At 35.7% G+C, this 17,358-nt stretch overlaps 1 protein-coding gene across 1 annotated transcript in view; it reads left to right on the top strand.

Annotated features, from left to right (window-relative positions):
• The window catches only part of SLC16A7 (solute carrier family 16 member 7), a 167,039-nt gene that overhangs the window by 96,626 nt on the left and 53,055 nt on the right, over nucleotides 1-17,358 (top strand). Inside the window, exon 3 of the mRNA XM_007467622.1 lies at nucleotides 8,315-8,561. Coding sequence (XP_007467684.1) covers nucleotides 8,345-8,561 — 217 coding nt within the window. The 5' untranslated portion in view covers nucleotides 8,315-8,344. The remainder of the gene's footprint in view (nucleotides 1-8,314; nucleotides 8,562-17,358) is intronic.

Raw genomic sequence — 17,358 nt, 5'->3', positions numbered from 1 at the left:
GTGGTTGCATCGCCTTCAACACTTTAGGATAGGTGGCCCTGGATGCAAGGCAGGCAACTGGGTATTTAACTGACAGAGTTAACTTTTCCTTAGCTTTGATCTAGGCAAAGGAATGCTTGACCCAAGCAAAATAAACCCTAAGTACTAGCATCTGTATACTCAGTACCAGACTGAAGTTGAAATAAAGGCATTTGATGTATCAGGGAGATTTATTAGCATATTCATCTATCACCCAGATCTGATTAAGACATTTGATTTCTAAATCATAAGATTTCTAAAATACTTTTTGTTTCATTTTCATGACTCAGTGTGTCTCATTGTAAGACATGTATATTATTGATAATATTTCTAATAATGCTCTTTTAAATTTTATATTTATTTTCATTGTCAATAGATATTTTATTAGTTGAATTTTAGAGCAAATTATTTAAATGAGTATAGGGAATTATTTGAGTGACAGCTAATGAATGCCAATAAATTTCCTTCTCACAATGGTAGATATGTAATTTACCATAATTTATTTAAAAAAAAACTAATCTTCATTTCATACTTCTAATTTTTTTTCTCCTGCACACATTTCATTATTTTGTTCATACCTAATAATTCAGTCAATAGATTGACAAATATATATGCACATATATATTTATATATATATATTCAATTTTGTTAATTATTAAAACAGGATCAGAATTTATTGGATGAATTAAACGTAGTGACTCTAATGAGGCTTCTGGACCTCAATTATACATGTAACGCCTGTTTTTCTATTTCTTTAGATAATCCAGAGTCTGCTCTACCTCTCTTCCTTTGTATTGCCTTCAAATATCACACTTCAAGCAATAGTGACAAGGTTTAACAATATCACACATAATCCAAAGAAATCTGTTCAAGAGAGCATCTGTCAACAGGTAAAATTATACTTTTCACTCTGTTTTTCTTGATTATGCCCACAAATAAAAGGAACAAGACACGACAGCCATAAGTTGTATAAAATATTACAGAATTGTGCACAGGAAAATAACGTGAGGCCAATGAGTGTATATGAATTGGGTCTGAACTATTGGTTAACTCAAGAGTTGTTAATAATGAACAGGTGATAATCTTGGAAGTGGAGTTTTTCAAGGGTTAATTGATTTTGGTCTACTCTGCAATGATTCAGCTAAGAGATCATAAGATGTCAATTTAAATGGAAGAAACAAGACAGCTGGAGATAAGGAAGTGAAGAGGTATCTGAGTGGTGACTTGCAACCAGGAGGATGCAATTATAATTAAAATCAAGTAAATATGCTGGAGAAAGAGTATAAAAGATCATATACTGAGATAAACTGGTGAACTATGAAAAAATAACACAGAAAACAAAGTATTGAGGAAAAAATAACTCCATCATATAATGCTTTTTTAAAGGCCACTTCACTTTTCTATGAGCATAGATTTCTGTCTATAAAGTGGAAATCCCAACATTAACCTAGCTCATTAGTAAATTTCAATATTAATAGTAATAACATGACTTGAATATTAGTAAACTTCAATATTTATATTGATATAATGATTTTAAAATAATGTATTTAAGATTATTTAGAAATGTTATTTATGATTTGTGAAATGGCTGAAAAATAAATCATCCAGTTGTATTTCTAAGTGTTTACTCCAGAATATAGAGGTGTTAAAAGGTAAAATAGTTTAAAATCATAAACTAATAATGAAAGATGTTTTAGATTCCTTTATGCAAGCAGGAAAATTGCAGAATGAGGACTTTAAACCTCATGATAGTATTTATACTCTGATAATACAACAAAAAGTAGTTTACCCCTTACAAGTGCCATTTGGTATTTCTTTAGTATTATTCTAGATTTATTTGATTTCCACGCAATAAGAAATTTGACTACTTTAAAAATATAGTAACAAAATTCAATAATATATAAATTCAGATTATTTAGACAACTTTCAAAGACCGAGTGCTATTTTCAGCTGGTTTAGCCAATACTTACAATCTGTCTCTTTCCTTCTCTGTCTTCCTTAAGCATTATACTTTTTAAAAGACGCTATTTCTGGGCTTCCCTGGTGGCGCAGTGGTTGAGAGTCTGCCTGCCGATGCAGGGGACACGGGTTCGTGCCCCGTTCCGCGAAGATCCCACATGCCGCGGAGCGGCTGGGCCTGTGAGCCATGGCTGCTGAGCCTGCGCGTCCAGAGCGTGTGCTCCGCAATGGGAGAGGCCGCAACAGTGAGAGGCCCGCGTGCCGCAAAAAAAAAAAAAAAAAAAAAAAAAAAAATGCTATTTCCAGTGCTCATATGCTGTAAATCCATCATGTTGGATTAACTGATGACCAAAGAGAAACCAAATTACATAGATAGATGATAGATAGATAGATAGACAAATTTTTATTGTTTCCAATAAAGCAAAAATGATTACAAAAGCAGACCATAAACATTCTGAAGACATTCAAATCTTTTCAAAATCATTCTTTGACAAGGTACGGTGTTTTGGATCGATCTGAACAGTTGGCATCTGTAGAATATTAATGAGCGTACAGAAGTGTCCCTGCTCTGATGTGTCCATTTTTGAATAGGATGTACACTGTGTGCATTATTTGTCTGTGGTGAAAGCTTTTCATTTGACCTTAATGCTATAGTTTTCCTGACATTTGGGGTAGGTTTCTAACATACAAATGTATCCATGGAGAGAATTATTCAAGTTATTTTCTTACAGTCTTGAAAATCATCTTTGACTCTTTTGATCCATAAGAATATTTTAGACATGCAGAGAGGACATAATAAAAAATACCTAGGTTTTTTTTTTTGCTTGTTTCCTCTTCTAAATACATTAACCAAAAGTATTATTTCTAATTCTATTTATGTAATTTTAAGAGTCAGCAGTGATTAGTGAAATCCAGTCCCTGACATTATTGTTTTACTTGGGTCCAGTTTCTAATATTTCCTGAGCTTTAGTCTTATTTAAAAGATAGGTACAGCATCTTATAGGGCTTTTGTGGAAATTTAACTGAGCAAATAAATATTTAATAAGCACTTAGCAAGAGTACTCAATATTTGAGTCAGAGATCCCTTTATTCATTTTTGTATACCTATAGATTAGGTTATAGGTTAATTAGATTATAATACATTTAAATCAGTAAGGTAAGAGACAAGCAATTTGAACTTTTGAAACTATTCCATCTAGTTAATGTCACTATATCTAGAGCCATATTGTCTGTGTGTATGTAGTCAGAGAGAAGTAACTTGTTATCATGCTTTTATTGTATCTTCTTGGAAAAATAAAATGGATTTGCCTTCCCTCTACCATTTAAAACTTCTAAAATTATAAAACATTTCTATTCACAGTCCCTAATAAAAAGGTAGATGCCTTTGTCACTTCTACCCCAACTTCTGAAACAATAATTTGAGGTGGCTTTCCAAACAGCACGTCTAAATGTATGGGTATAAAAACAGATGTAAATGGATATCAAAAGAAAAAACGGGAGGGAGAAGATACTTTCTCTGTAAACCATGGTGGCAATTGAAGATTTTCTTTGATAGTATTTTATTCTGGTTTATACTTTGGCATTTTCCATATTTTGTAAAAATTGGAATGTGCCACTTACCTACTCAAAAAAAGAAAAAGAACTTAAAGACAAATAATAAAAAATAATAATGAAAAAGCAGTATATGCAATTAGATCTGTATGATCTATATGATTACAATATTATTTAAATTCATCAGAAATATAGGAATATAGAAAAATAATGAAAAGAGATATGCAAAATTACTAATAATATTGTGTAAGGTTAGTGTGATTATGTACAATTTCTTTCTTTTCTTGGTTTTCTAATGGTATTCTATTACAGGGATCAGCAACCAATAAGCCTTGGTCTAATTTGTAAATAAAAGTTTATTAGAACATCCACACCCATTTTTTTATAGTATTGTCTGTGGCTGCTTTTGCACTAAAATTATTAAGATGAGTAGTTATGAGAGAGACCATACAGCCTGCAGAGCCTAAAATATTTATTATCTCATGCATTACAGGAAATGTTTGCTGATTCTTGCTTTATAACTATATCAGTGTTATAAAGTGAATAAAATAAAATAAAATAAAATGTAATTGTTGATCTAATTCAAAAATAGAATAGAACCTTTACCACAATTATCCAAAAGGAGAAATAAAAGAAGGCAATAGAAAAAGCCAATAGATATGCCAAAAACCTACGCGAGGATTATTCCATTCCTTGGTTCAGCATTAAACTGGAAGGAAAATCCAGAACTATAAGTATCAGTTAATGAGATCAGGACAAACAAATGGTGATTAAGTACTCGAAATCCTAGTCAGAGCAATTAGGCAAGAAAAAGAAATCAACACCCAAATTTAAATGGAAGAAGTAAAATTGTCTGTCTGCAGATGACTTGACCTTATATTATAGAAAACCCTAAAGACTCCACCAAAAAACTGTTAGAACTAATCGACAAATGCAGTAAAGGTGCAGGATACAAAACCAATATATAAAAATCAGTTGTGTTTCTAAGCACTAACAATGAATTATTGGAGAGAGAAATTAAGATAACAATTTCATTTACAATAGCATCAGAAAGAATAAAATACTTAAGAATACATTTAACCAAATAGGTGAAAGATCTATACACTGAAAATTATAACACTGATGAAAGAAATTGAAGACAGAAATAAATGGAAGGATATTCCGTGCTCATTGATTGGAAGAATTAATATTGTTAAAATGTTCATACTACCCAAAGCAATCTACAGATTCAATGCAATCCTTATCAAAATTCTAATGACATTTTTTGCAGAAATAGAACAATCAGTCCTAAAGTTTGTATGGAACCACAAAAGGCCCCGAATAGCCAAGCAATCTTGAGAAAGAACAGCTGGAGGTATCACACTCCCTGGTTTCTAACTCTATTACCAAACTAATAAAAACAGTGTGGTATCGTCATAAAAACAGACACATAGATCAGTGAAACAGAATAGAGAGCCAAGAAATAAATCCATGTATTTTGTCAATTAATTTTTGACAAAGGTGCCAAGCATATACAATGGGGTAAAAGATAGTGTCTTAAATAAATGGGGCTGGAAAAATTGGATATCCACATGCAAAAGAATGAAACTGAACCCCCACCTTACACTATACACAAAAATCAACTCAAAATGGATTAAAGACTTGAACATGACCTGAAACCATAAAATTCCTAGAAGAAAATATAGGGGGTAAGCTCCTTGACATTGGCCTTGGTGATGATTTTTTTGGATTTAACATCAAAAAGCAAAGGCAACAAATGCAAAATTAAACAAGTGAGACTACTAAACGAAAGCTAAACTAACAACTTTCTGCACAGCAAATTGTCCACAAAATGAAAAGGCAGCCTATGAAATGGGAAAAAGTACATGTAAACCACATATCCAATAAGAGGTTAATATCTAAAATATACAAGGAACTCATACAACTCAATAGCAAAAAGCACAAATAACCCAATTTTAAAATGGGCAAAGGACCTGAATAGATATTTTTCTAAATGAGATATATAAAAGGCCAACAGGTACATGAAAAGGTGCTTAACGTTACTAATCATTAGGGAAATGAAAGACAAAACCAAAATGAGATATTATCTCATACCTGTTAGAATGGCTATTATCAAAAAGACAAGCAATAGCAAATACTGGCAAGAATGTAGAGAAAACAGAAGGCTTTTATGCTGTTGGTGGGAGTGTAAACTGTTTCAGCCTCTATGGAAAAAAGTTTGGAGGTTCTTCAAAAAATTAAAAATAGAACTACCATATGATTGAGCAGTTCTACTTCTGGGTACATATACAAAGGAAAGGGAATCATTATCTCAGAGAGATATGTGTATTCCCATGTTCACTGAAGCATTACTCACAGTAGCCAAGATATGGAAACAAACTAAGTGTCCATTGACAGATGAATGGATAAAGAAATGTATACACACACACACACACACACAAACACACACAGAGTGAAATATTATTCAGCTTTAAAAAATGATGAAATCCTGCCATTTGGGACAACATGGATGAAACTGGAGAGCATTATGCTAAGTGAAATAAGCTAGACAGAGAAAGACAAATTCTACATAATAACACTGTAGAGATGGAGAGAGGATAGTAAAAGTGTACAAACTTTCAGTTATAAGTTCTCAGGATCTAATGTGTAATATGGTAACTATAGTTGATAATATTGTGGTGTATAATTGAGATTTGCTAAGAAAGTAGAATATAAAGTGTTCATACCAAAAAAAGTAAATGTATGGGGTGATAGATGTATTGATTAACTTGATTGTGGGAATCCTTTCATAATGTATATGTATATCAAATCATGTTACACATTAAATACATTATACACTTTTATTTGTCAGTTATACCTCAATAGAGCTGAAAAAACTCAAGAAAAAAATGTCATCAAAGCTGAATGAGAACTTCCTTGCAGATATGCCTGACTCACATAATGTAAAATAAGCATTTTAATCTTCAGCCCTGTTAATTGCAGATTATATCGATTTCCCTCCATCTATGAAATACTGTAAAATATTATGTTAAAAAGGCTTAAGTATATTTGCCAAAATTAACATTCAGAAAAACAGTGAAGGTAGTAGCTGTCCGTATTGTTACTTCCATTCTAATACTCATCATCATAGTATTTATTCTAGGGAAACAGTGCTCTACCTATTTTAAGTTTCATTTTTATCATTTTGCCTATATGAGTTTCTGAAGGCAAAGTCCTTGGGTAGAACTATGGACAAATTAGAAAACTTTAAAGAATGTTTTCACTCAAAATCTGGAAGGTGCGTATAGAAGATCACCAAAAATACCTTAGATACAGTTTGACATCAAATAAAAATTAAACCTCTGTGTCTGTTCATAGATACCTGTTTAGTTTTTTGGTAGGTTTCCTGAATTAGTGGCAAATTTAGCTTTTATTTGCTTATTTTCTATATTGTCTTACCAACAGACAACCGTTTCCTTTTTCCTCTACATTCCAATTGAAAAATATTCACAAATGGAATGAGAGTAGTAAAAGGAAGATGCTGAGAAATATTGACAATTACAGCTAAAGGCCAAGCAAGCAGCATCGCTCTACAAAGAAACATTGATGTTAGGGAACCAAGATTTTTTTAATTTAATTTCAGTTGTATTAAGCTATTTGTGATCATTTCTTCCACAAGAGAGTGGGTGCTCTATACCATAAAGCTAGCAGTTAAGTGTTCCTAGGCATATCCAAAAAGAAAGTCCCTTTCTTTGAATAAAAATAACATACCATCCATTTGATTGGGAGCATATCATTGCTATGAAGAATTCATAAAATGTATCATTCATAAAATGATAGGTATCACCAGTTTTGGAAGTGCATTAAAATTAATTCATTAGAATCACACAATTTCTAATCCTATAATTTTAGAAAATAGATCTATGCTAAAATGTCTTTAAGTATTGTCAATTATTAAAAGTGGAGGACTTCCCTCGTGGCTCAGTGGTTAAGAATCCTCCTGCCAATACGGGGGACATGGGTTTGAGCCCTGGTCTGGGAAGATCCCACATGCCACGGAGCAACTGAGCCCATGCGCCACAAGTACTGAGCCTGAGCTCTAGAGCCCACGAGCCACAACTACTGAGCCCACGTGCCACAACTACTGAGCCCACGTGCCACAACTACTGAAGCCCGCGCCCCTAGAGCCCACGCTCCACAACAGGAGAAGCCACCGAAATGAGAAGCCTGTGCACTGCAACGAAAAGTAGCCCCCACCCACCACAACTAGAGAAAGCCCGCGTGCAGCAACGAAGGCCCGATGCAGCCAAAAATAAATAAATAATTTTTTTTAAAGTGGAAAAATTCTAAAATATGCTTACTATTTAATTCTGTGAAATTCATCAGATGTAATGTAAGGTCCTTTTAACCTTTGTATAGAAAATCTTAAATGTTTTGGATTAAGAAATTATTCTAAGTGATGACAGCTTCATTTATCTTAGAAATCAGACTGAGATAGCTTTTGTTTTTTGGTTGGTACTTTAGTATAATCTGAATTCTTAACTTTTCCTTGAGTAATTGTTGTTTCCACAAACAAAATGCTTGCAATTTTTAACCCATGACAAAGTTACATACCTCACTCCAATTTTTTGGTTAATTTTCTGATAACTTTCTGAGTACCAGAGTATTAAAAAATATTTATGAAAAAATTACATAGTTGTAATTAATAGAATAAAAATATTATAATAATATTATTTTGATAACTACCAAGAGTGATTTATGAAAATGGAAATATGGCTTAAACTGTTATTTCATTTTTTTAATGCAGGTTACTTGAATTCCAAACAGAGGAGTGGAAATGCCACCCCCAGCAGGCTCCCCACCGCTGCATCCACCTCCTGATGGAGGATGGGGCTGGGTAGTGGTTGGAGCAGCTTTTATCTCCATTGGATTTTCATATGCATTTCCCAAAGCTGTCACAGTTTTCTTCAAAGAAATTCAGCTAATATTCAACACTACCTACAGTGAAATAGCATGGATATCATCCACTATGCTAGCTGTTATGTACGCAGGAGGTAAGGTTCTTTGGATTAAATACAATTCTGGTTTAAGAAAGCAATTGCTCCATGCCACAGTATTTTACATGTAGTGCCTTGGTACATTAAAGCCCTGTTTTCATATTATCCTCACTTAAAACCAACCAGAAGTATAATTAGGACTGAAGTTTTAGTGATTTTAGTAATTCAGCATCTTAAACTATTCACTTTATTCTGAGTCTTACTAGAGTATTTATTTGAATGAGGATGTCTTTGCACAAACTAAGATTTACTAAATTATGGAATTTTCAAGGGTGGTACCTTTCCATTTAATTTGGAATAGAGTCTATACTATAATGGTAGTATCATTTCCTAATATTGCTACAGTTGTTTTTTTCTGAATGAAACTCAAGTTGCTGACAATCTATAAGCCTAGAAAGTAATTCACTTTAAGTTGCAAAATAGAGTGTTATCATGTACATTCTGGATCCATTCAAGTTCGTGTGAATAAAATAATTCCTTATCTCTGTAGTACTTACTAAATATGACATTTTTAAATTTAAATGGTTGCCTGACGATTATCTTGTTACATTCCATGTTCAAATGAGGGTATGATTCATAAGGAATAATGAATAAATAAGTACCATATTACTTCTGTTAAAAATTATTGGAAAATTATTGGAATTATTAGTTCATTGCTATGTCACCTATCTGCTTGAAATCAATCCTAACAGCAGACAAGACCGTCTACAGATTTCTTTTAGTCATTACTTAAAATATTTAGATTTTAGGGTTTTCATTTTAGATTTTTAGGGTTTTCATTTTCAGCTGGATATCTGACTTTAAGATACAGATATACACTCAGAATATAAGCACTTAAAGAAATTATACAAATCATCTTTCAATGTCTTACTTTACAGGTGAGGATAATATGGTTCATAGTGATGGGGATATACCGTTAGGAATAATATCCAACACATGTTCATATTTACTTTCAGTTAAGGCCTCTCTAAATGCTTGCTGTGTGTCATATGACCTGATTCTTTTAACATTCTGTGAAATAAGAATTACTTCTTCCCATTATATAGCCAAGGAGATAGAAAGATAAAGTACTTTTCCCAGGTCAAGCAGCTCATTAGTGGCAGATAGAAATTGAGACCCCACACATGTAATCACTCTGCTCTTTTGCCTTTCTCTTACCTCCATAAAGTAAGTGGCAGGGCCAGGTCTGTGCAAGGCCTTCCACAAACCTGATTTAGGTACTGCCCCACCAAGGTCATTTGTTTAGTGACATAATAATTATTCTTTAGGGTATTATCTTTTTATTGTACTACCAAGGTAAAAATTGGATCCCCAAATAATCCTGCGTGTGTGTGTGTGTGTGTGTGTGTGTGTGTGTGTGTGTGTGTGTGTTAGTGGGTATTTTCTACTTTCTGTATGTCAGTGATTTTACATTAATCCACTATATGTCTCCATTACCTTTTTGGTTAGGTTAAATTGATGCATTTCTGTTCCAGTACCAAAAGGTAACTTTAAAGTGCTATTTGGATATGTCAGTGAAAACCTTTGCTTTTAAAACACTTTCTGAGATTCTCCACTAGACAGTTGCTTTAAAGGTTGTACCTGTGTTATCTCTGATGACTGTAGAAACAGTAGATACTATACGCTGGTCATACGACATTCTTCCACTCCCAGGCTGGTTCTAAAAGGAGGCTTAGAATGAAGAACAACGTAATTACTTTTCTCAAACCAATAAATCTCAATGCCAAATTATAAGTAAGTAAATATATATTTATCATTAAATAACTGTTTTTATTTTATTTGTGCTCTGATTTTCCCATTTTTAATACATACAATATAAATGTTAAAAAAAAAAACACAAAAGAGAAGTCTTTTGAAGTTCATCAAGAAAACTTTAGTTTGGTAAAATAGCAATTTAGAAAAAACTGCCTTAAAATGTTTAGGGTAATAGATGAATAAAATAGGTGTAAATTAAAGATCCACGGGGATTTTGTATCTAGTTGTTTTAAGAAAGCAATGCTAGACACATGACAATACTTAGTATGTAGTGATTGACGATGATAATATCTAGGTGAGTTCTGAGTAAGTAGTTGGAAAAAGTGCTTAGAGTCCTTACTCATTAGACCTGAGACATTTTGTTCATCATCTCTGCTATGGAGAAAAGTCATCAGAAATTCAGCTACCCTTTGGTCTTTCCCTTAAAAGTAGAAAAGTAGGGCTTCCCTGGTGGCGCAGTGGTTGAGAGTCCGCCTGCCGTTGCAGGGGCACGGGTTCCTGGCCCGGTCTGGAAAGGTCCCACATGCCGCGGAGCGGCTGGGCCCGTGAGCCATGGCCGCTGAGCCTGCGCGTCCGGAGCCTGTGCTCCGCAACGGGAGGGGCCACAACAGTGAGAGGCCTACGTACCGGAAAAAAAAAAAAAAAAAGTAGAAAAGTAATTCCAGGTCCATTGCCTGCTGGATAGAACTGTTACTACCTGCCATGTCCACTGTTGCATGGAGAACTCATACACTTACATGGTTTGTTGGAAATAACATCCATGTCTTACCTTGATAATTAGTTTTTAATTTTTCTAACAAGAAATATTGGTACATTTAAAACTGTAATCTCATTATGAAATCAATTCCCCTTATGTGGGTGCAGATAATATTTTTCAGAAACATAGTAACTATTTAAAACAAAAAGTCTGATAGGTTCAATTAATCTAAGACACAGACCTTGGTCCTGTTACTAAAGTGGCAGTGCTTTTCCAAGTATGGTCCACAGCTTTTCTGCTTCTGAATCATCGGTCTGTTATTAAAAATGCATAGTTCTGGGTCTTATCCCAAACCCTTTTTTATCCGAATTTCTGTTGGTAGAGTCCAGAAACTTACATTTCAACAAGTATCTCTGAGCTGTTGTAAGAGCAAATCAATATTTGATTTAAAAATATTGTATTTAAATTTTTCTCTAATATTTGAAAAATCTCTACTTATAGAGGCCTTTTAGGCTGATGATTATGAAATAAATTCAAAGATGTAAAGCAAAAAGGCACATAATTTACTATGAAGTATAATGAGTCTTTCTACCAAGTAACTGAAATATTGTGTTCAACATAGTGCTAATTACATTAGCCTAGAGAACATCTAAGATCTGACACTCATTAGGGCTTAGCACTCAACCTATTAATCACCATGGTGGGGTCACTGGGTAAGACGGAGTATGTTCAGAGGCTTGGCCTGTGATGTCAGGGCCGGAGTCTCTTGTAATAATTAGTTGGCATTTGGGCCTTGGTAGCAAGGTATTATCTTCCCTTCTTATGTCTGAATTAAAAATGAAACTAATAAAAGGCATGCAGGAAGGATGGAAAAGAATGCAAATTATGTTTACCCTTTACTTCATCCTTAGCATAATGGCATTAAATTACAGTACCCCATCTGGCCATCCGTATGGTCTCCTAGAGCTCTAACGACTTTCAGCACATAGGTGAAGGAAGAGTGGTCACCCCATTAATAAAGCACTAATTAGAGGTAGAAAACATATTACGATTTAAAGTTTCCACATTGTTTAGACAGATAAGGATTTATTTTGTAAACAGTGATTATGTTGGATTATCTTTGAGTGCAATGTGTGTCTTTGTTACTATATCAAAAGATAATGTGAACATGGTTAGCTACTCAATGACAGAACACAGATTTGGTGCTGTCAGTCTCTGTGAGTACCTCATGTTTTTTTTCTGGTAATATCTGTTATGACTTGGAAGAATCAGCCATTCTAAAGTGGAGAGTTGGCTTTATCTCCATGGCAACTTACTCTTCGGTTTTATGTGAGCAGTAACTGCCAATTGTGCTAAAGGAAGGGTGATGGTTTTATGATGGATTACTATACCCAAGGGACCAAGCATCAGACCACTGAGCTTATTTGACTGGAGGCCAACAAGCAAAAGGTTTTAGGCATAGGAGGTTGGTGGCCATAGTATATAATGTGTATTTTTCTATTCTTTTTAAAGTCTAAATAAGCTCACCTTTTATTTGCTCTGTGCTCTAAATATGTTTGCAGAATGAAGGAGACTATGAAAATAAGTCATATAGTGCTGTATCTTAGCAGCAATTAAGATAGAAAAGAAGTTCATTCTAACCTTGCAATTAAGATACCTAGGACTTTCAGCTTAGCTTTACAAAACCCAGAGTACCCAAAGTACCAGGTACACTTGGACAGCCCTGTGCAAGCAGGCTGTGTTCTTCTTATACCTGCACCATGGTGGGTTATTTTTTCATCCACGAATGTAGATATTGCTAAGGTTTTCCTAGGAAATATGGTCCAGTGTGGCAGAAACCATTTCACTCACCAAATTTCCATGTGCTCTTGAATATTTCCCAGCTTCCCTTTTATTTATTTATTTATTTATTTATTTAATTTTTGGCTGCATTGGGTCTTAGTTGCGGCATGCAGGATCTTCACTGTGGCATGCGGGATCTTTCGTTGTGGCGGTAGGGCTCTTCATTATGGCACACAGGCTTCTCTCTAGTTCTGGAGCGTGGGCTCTGTAGTTGTGGTGCGCAGTGTCCAGAGCACATGGGCTCTGTAATTTGTGGCACGCGGGCTGTCTAGTTGAGGCATGTGGGCTTAGTTGCCCCGTGGCAGGTAGGATCTTAGTTCCCTGACCAGGGATAGAACCCGCATCCCCTGTGCTGGAAAGTGGATTCCTTACCACTGGACCACCAGCAAAGTCCCCAGGTGACTAGTTCTGACCAATGAAATGTGGGTGGAAGGATGTTTGTCATCCCTGGACACCTGGACAAGGCAGTTCCAGCTGGCGTGGATCTTCCGTTTCCTTTTTCCCCACAGCCTTATTTCATACGATGTGGCTACAAGGGGAAGATCCTTGGTCCACTTTCTACTTTGAATGAGTAAGAAAGAACTTTTTATTAAGCTTCTGCAGTTTTGTTATGTGGAATAAAACCTAGATTACACTGATCAGTACAAACATGAAGGCTTAGATTGTTGTGTAACCACAGTATAAATTATGTAAATTTTAAGTAAGGACTAGAACAGACTACGGGATGTCCTTAGTCATTGAGCTTATATTATGTCATGAGAAGGTTTGTACATGTGCTACTTTTTCAGATCTCTCTTAGAGAAGAGGAAGCCTTCAGTATCTCAAATGAAAAAGGAGTCGTAAGTGGAAATCCCATTGCCATTTTTCATGGGAATACAAGTGAGAGGCAGGCACTTCAAGGCACAGAAATAGGGATCAAATAATGCCCATGGAACTTTCTTTGTCCCTCTCAAGGCAGGGATGGAGGAGGCAGGAATCAAGGGCAGATCCCAAGTATGCTTAGGCCTTTGAGACTATTCAAGGAAATACTTTCGCTACAAAAGGCTGCTAATCCAATCCACATACTATTGGATTATTACTAAAGGTTATTTTCAACAGAGAAAATTTAAGAAACTTTACTGAAATCCCTTTTGATATGTGTGTTTTAGACAGTGAACATTTTACTTACGGACTTACAAAAAGAACCTACTTACTAATTTATGGCCTGGCAAGAATAAGAATATCTTTCCTGATTTTTGGCTTAAAATTTCTCTAAAATACACTATTTTATCATTACATATTTTATGCAGATGTGTTTTGGTTGCAAATGACAGAACCCTTATTCAAACCCCCTAAGGTCTAAAGAGAAAACATTCCTGAATAGTAGGTCAGAGGAGGGACTTGGATACCAGAGTCTTCCAGGTCAACTAGCACAGATGATTTCCATCTGTCCATCACATTGTTCTCTCCCCTCTGCTGCTTCTGGTGGGGTAGGCTTGTCTGTTTGCTTCGGTATCCTCCCCCTGACACAAGCAAGATGATTACTGGCTTCTCCATCTCGTATTTCAGTCTCAAATTTGACATGAGAGAGATTGCCTCTCTTCCCTAAATTATACTTAGACAAATTCTAGGGAAGACTGCTAGGGTCTGGCCTCCTTTCATCTGCCCCTGGAGGCAGTGGATGAATGAGGAGCTAACATTGGCAGGCTGAGTGGAACTCTGTATTTGATGTAGGAAAGGAGCAGTTCCCTAAAGGAAGGATGACACTCTTCCCAGAGGAAGGAAGGCTTTTGAAGAGACAAAACAATAACTGCTCACTACCCTTTTAAAATAGAGTAATAGGGCTTCTCTGGTGGCGCAGTGGTTGAGAGTCCACCTGCCGATGCAGGGGACACGGGTTTGTGCCCCGGTCTGGGAAAATCCCACGTGCTGCAGAGCGGCTGGGCCCGTGAGCCATGGCCGCTGAGCCCGCGCGTCCGGAGCCTGTGCTCCGCAACGGGAGAGGCCGCAACAGTGAGAGAAAAAAAAAAAAAAAAAAAAAAAAAGAGTAATATATGATTTCCCAAGAATAAAATCACGTGTTGCTTTTACTAATCACTCATGAGTAAATTTACAATTAGATAATTTCTCTATAGCTAAGTGGCTATCTAGGTATATGTCAAAATGCCTATACCAGATTGTCTAATGAAATATAATATTTAGTAGCCAAACCATAGGGCTCAACTGTACCTGACAAGAGTTGGCCCCTTGAGTGGAGCTTCGATCTGTAAAGTCCTGGGATCTCCGGAGGGTTTATTAATGGCTTAATAGCAGAACAGAGAGGCAGAAGAACATTGCCATTAAAATAATGAGCTCCAAGATAACAGATATGAAATGTGGACTTGGCCACTTTGTTGTTTGGGCCATGCATTTGACCCTGGATCCTCAGTTTCCCCATCTGTAAAACTGCAAACGAAAGAAATGTTTGTATATGTACATATGGTATCCACTGGTCAGGGTCGTTGTCATGAATAAACGATTATAATGTATAGAAAGTACTGAGTTCCATGATTAGGAATTTTTAGTATTTGATTCGTGGTAGTTGTTCCTGTGTTCCTGTGTTGATCTTGATATTAACCGTTATAGAATGAAACTGCAGATTAGGTTCACGCAAGATAGTAAATCTGACTAGAGCAACCTGTGCCGATAAGGTTTGGAAACAGAGGGTGAAGCAAGAAATAAATAGGTCAATAATCAGTTCTAAAAGAATACTATGGCCTTTACTCATATTTGCTGTGGCATCTCCCCTATGCCTCCTACCGCTCAGGTGGTGAAATTGACATAGATCATTCTTTGGGGCCATCACAGATCTCTGAAAATCCTTCCTGTAAACAGAGGATTCCCAACTTCGTGATTTCCTGCATCCCCAGGTAAAAAGCCAGAAATGTACTTTCATAGAATTCCTTTCACCTAGAGTACCCAGGACCCATTAACCCAGTGTAGCAAGGCCAGGTTTGATTCAGAAACCACTGATGTGAAGAAACAGATGCCCCAGAGAACACATTCAGATGAGATGGTTGCAGATAGTCCATGATCCAAAAGCAACACAAAAATAGTGTCAGTGTTGAGAGTCAGTGGGATTTGTGGTATAGGCGGTAGGGTCTGTGGTCATTGGTGGCAGCAGTTGGTATGCCTACTCTGGAGCAATCCATTTTATAGCGTGATTCAGGCTGTGCTGAATTGTGTCTTCTCCGCAAATTCATCGTTGAAATCCTAACCCTCAATATCACTGTTTGAAGATAGGGCTTTTAGGAGGTAATTAAGGTTAAATGAGGTCATAAGTGTAAGGTCCTACTCCAGAAGGATTGGTGGCCTTATAAGAAGAGGAAGAGATAGATCTCTTTCTCTCCATGCCCACACACCAAAGAAAGGCCATTTGAGGACACAGCAAGAAGGCAATTGGTCTGCAAGCCAGGAGGAGAGCTCTCATCAGGAATCAAGTTGGCTGGTACCTTGACTTTGGACTTCCAGTCTCCAGAACTGTGAGAAATAAATTCCTGTTGTTTAAGCCACCCAGTCATTGTATTTTGTCATGGCAGCATCCAAGCCTGTTTTTTTTTTTTTTATCCTCCCTTATATTCTGTGAGTTACTTTTCATGTCCTTGTTGAATGCTTTCTTCTTTAACTAACTAGAAAAGATCTATGATAGATATATGTGGGTTAAATTTCTGAAAGGTCCTAGTGAGGTCTAGCATGAAATACTTTCCGGAACTATATTGGTTAATTTGCAAACTATTTCTATGAATGTTTCTTTCAAAAGAAGGAGCCGTTCTCTGCCCCCTCAAACAATATATATATTAGGATTGGGAATATGCAACAGTTTTTTTTCAATTAACTATTTTAAAAGGACATTATGAAAATTAAATTTCATATTTTCATGTGCTGTGAGTGACTTAAGTTTGACAAATTATGTTTGAAAATTGGAAATACCCTTTGAATACTTTTTTCTTTATTTCTTACAAAAATAGTGACTTTGGCAGAGTAATTGATTTATTCCAGAGAGATTTTTAAACAATTAATCTAGATGGCTGTCCTTGAGCAAGAATTTGCTCAGCCAGCTAGAATTACATATGCAGATGTGTGATTCATGGATCTGACCCTAAGATGAGATCCCCAAATGTGGCAGAAATACCAATTATGCACAGTATTTGTTTGTGATCCACAGAGGTGGGGATATGTAGGTAATCCAGTGTCATAACTGGGGACTAAACCTTATATAATTTCATTCATTCATTTATCTTACAGATGTACATTGAGCATCTACCATGTGCAAAGTAGTGGCTTGGCACTGGAAAGCCACACCAAGCCATCAGACACCAGATATGCTTACAGAATATGAAATAGATATTTTCACCTTTCTCTAATAACAGTTACGATACACATGAGTAAAGAAACATAGTAGTTGCCATGAAACTATATAAAAAGGAAACAGATCTCAAAGCTGTGATCAGGAAATGTTTCTTGAGCTGAACTTGAGAGTGA

Source organism: Lipotes vexillifer, unplaced genomic scaffold (assembly GCF_000442215.2).
Source record: "Lipotes vexillifer unplaced genomic scaffold, Lipotes_vexillifer_v1.1 scaffold387, whole genome shotgun sequence".
Taxonomy (NCBI): domain Eukaryota; kingdom Metazoa; phylum Chordata; class Mammalia; order Artiodactyla; family Lipotidae; genus Lipotes; species Lipotes vexillifer.
Note: the sequence above shows the minus strand (reverse complement) of the source record. Positions and strands in the feature narration are given on the sequence as shown.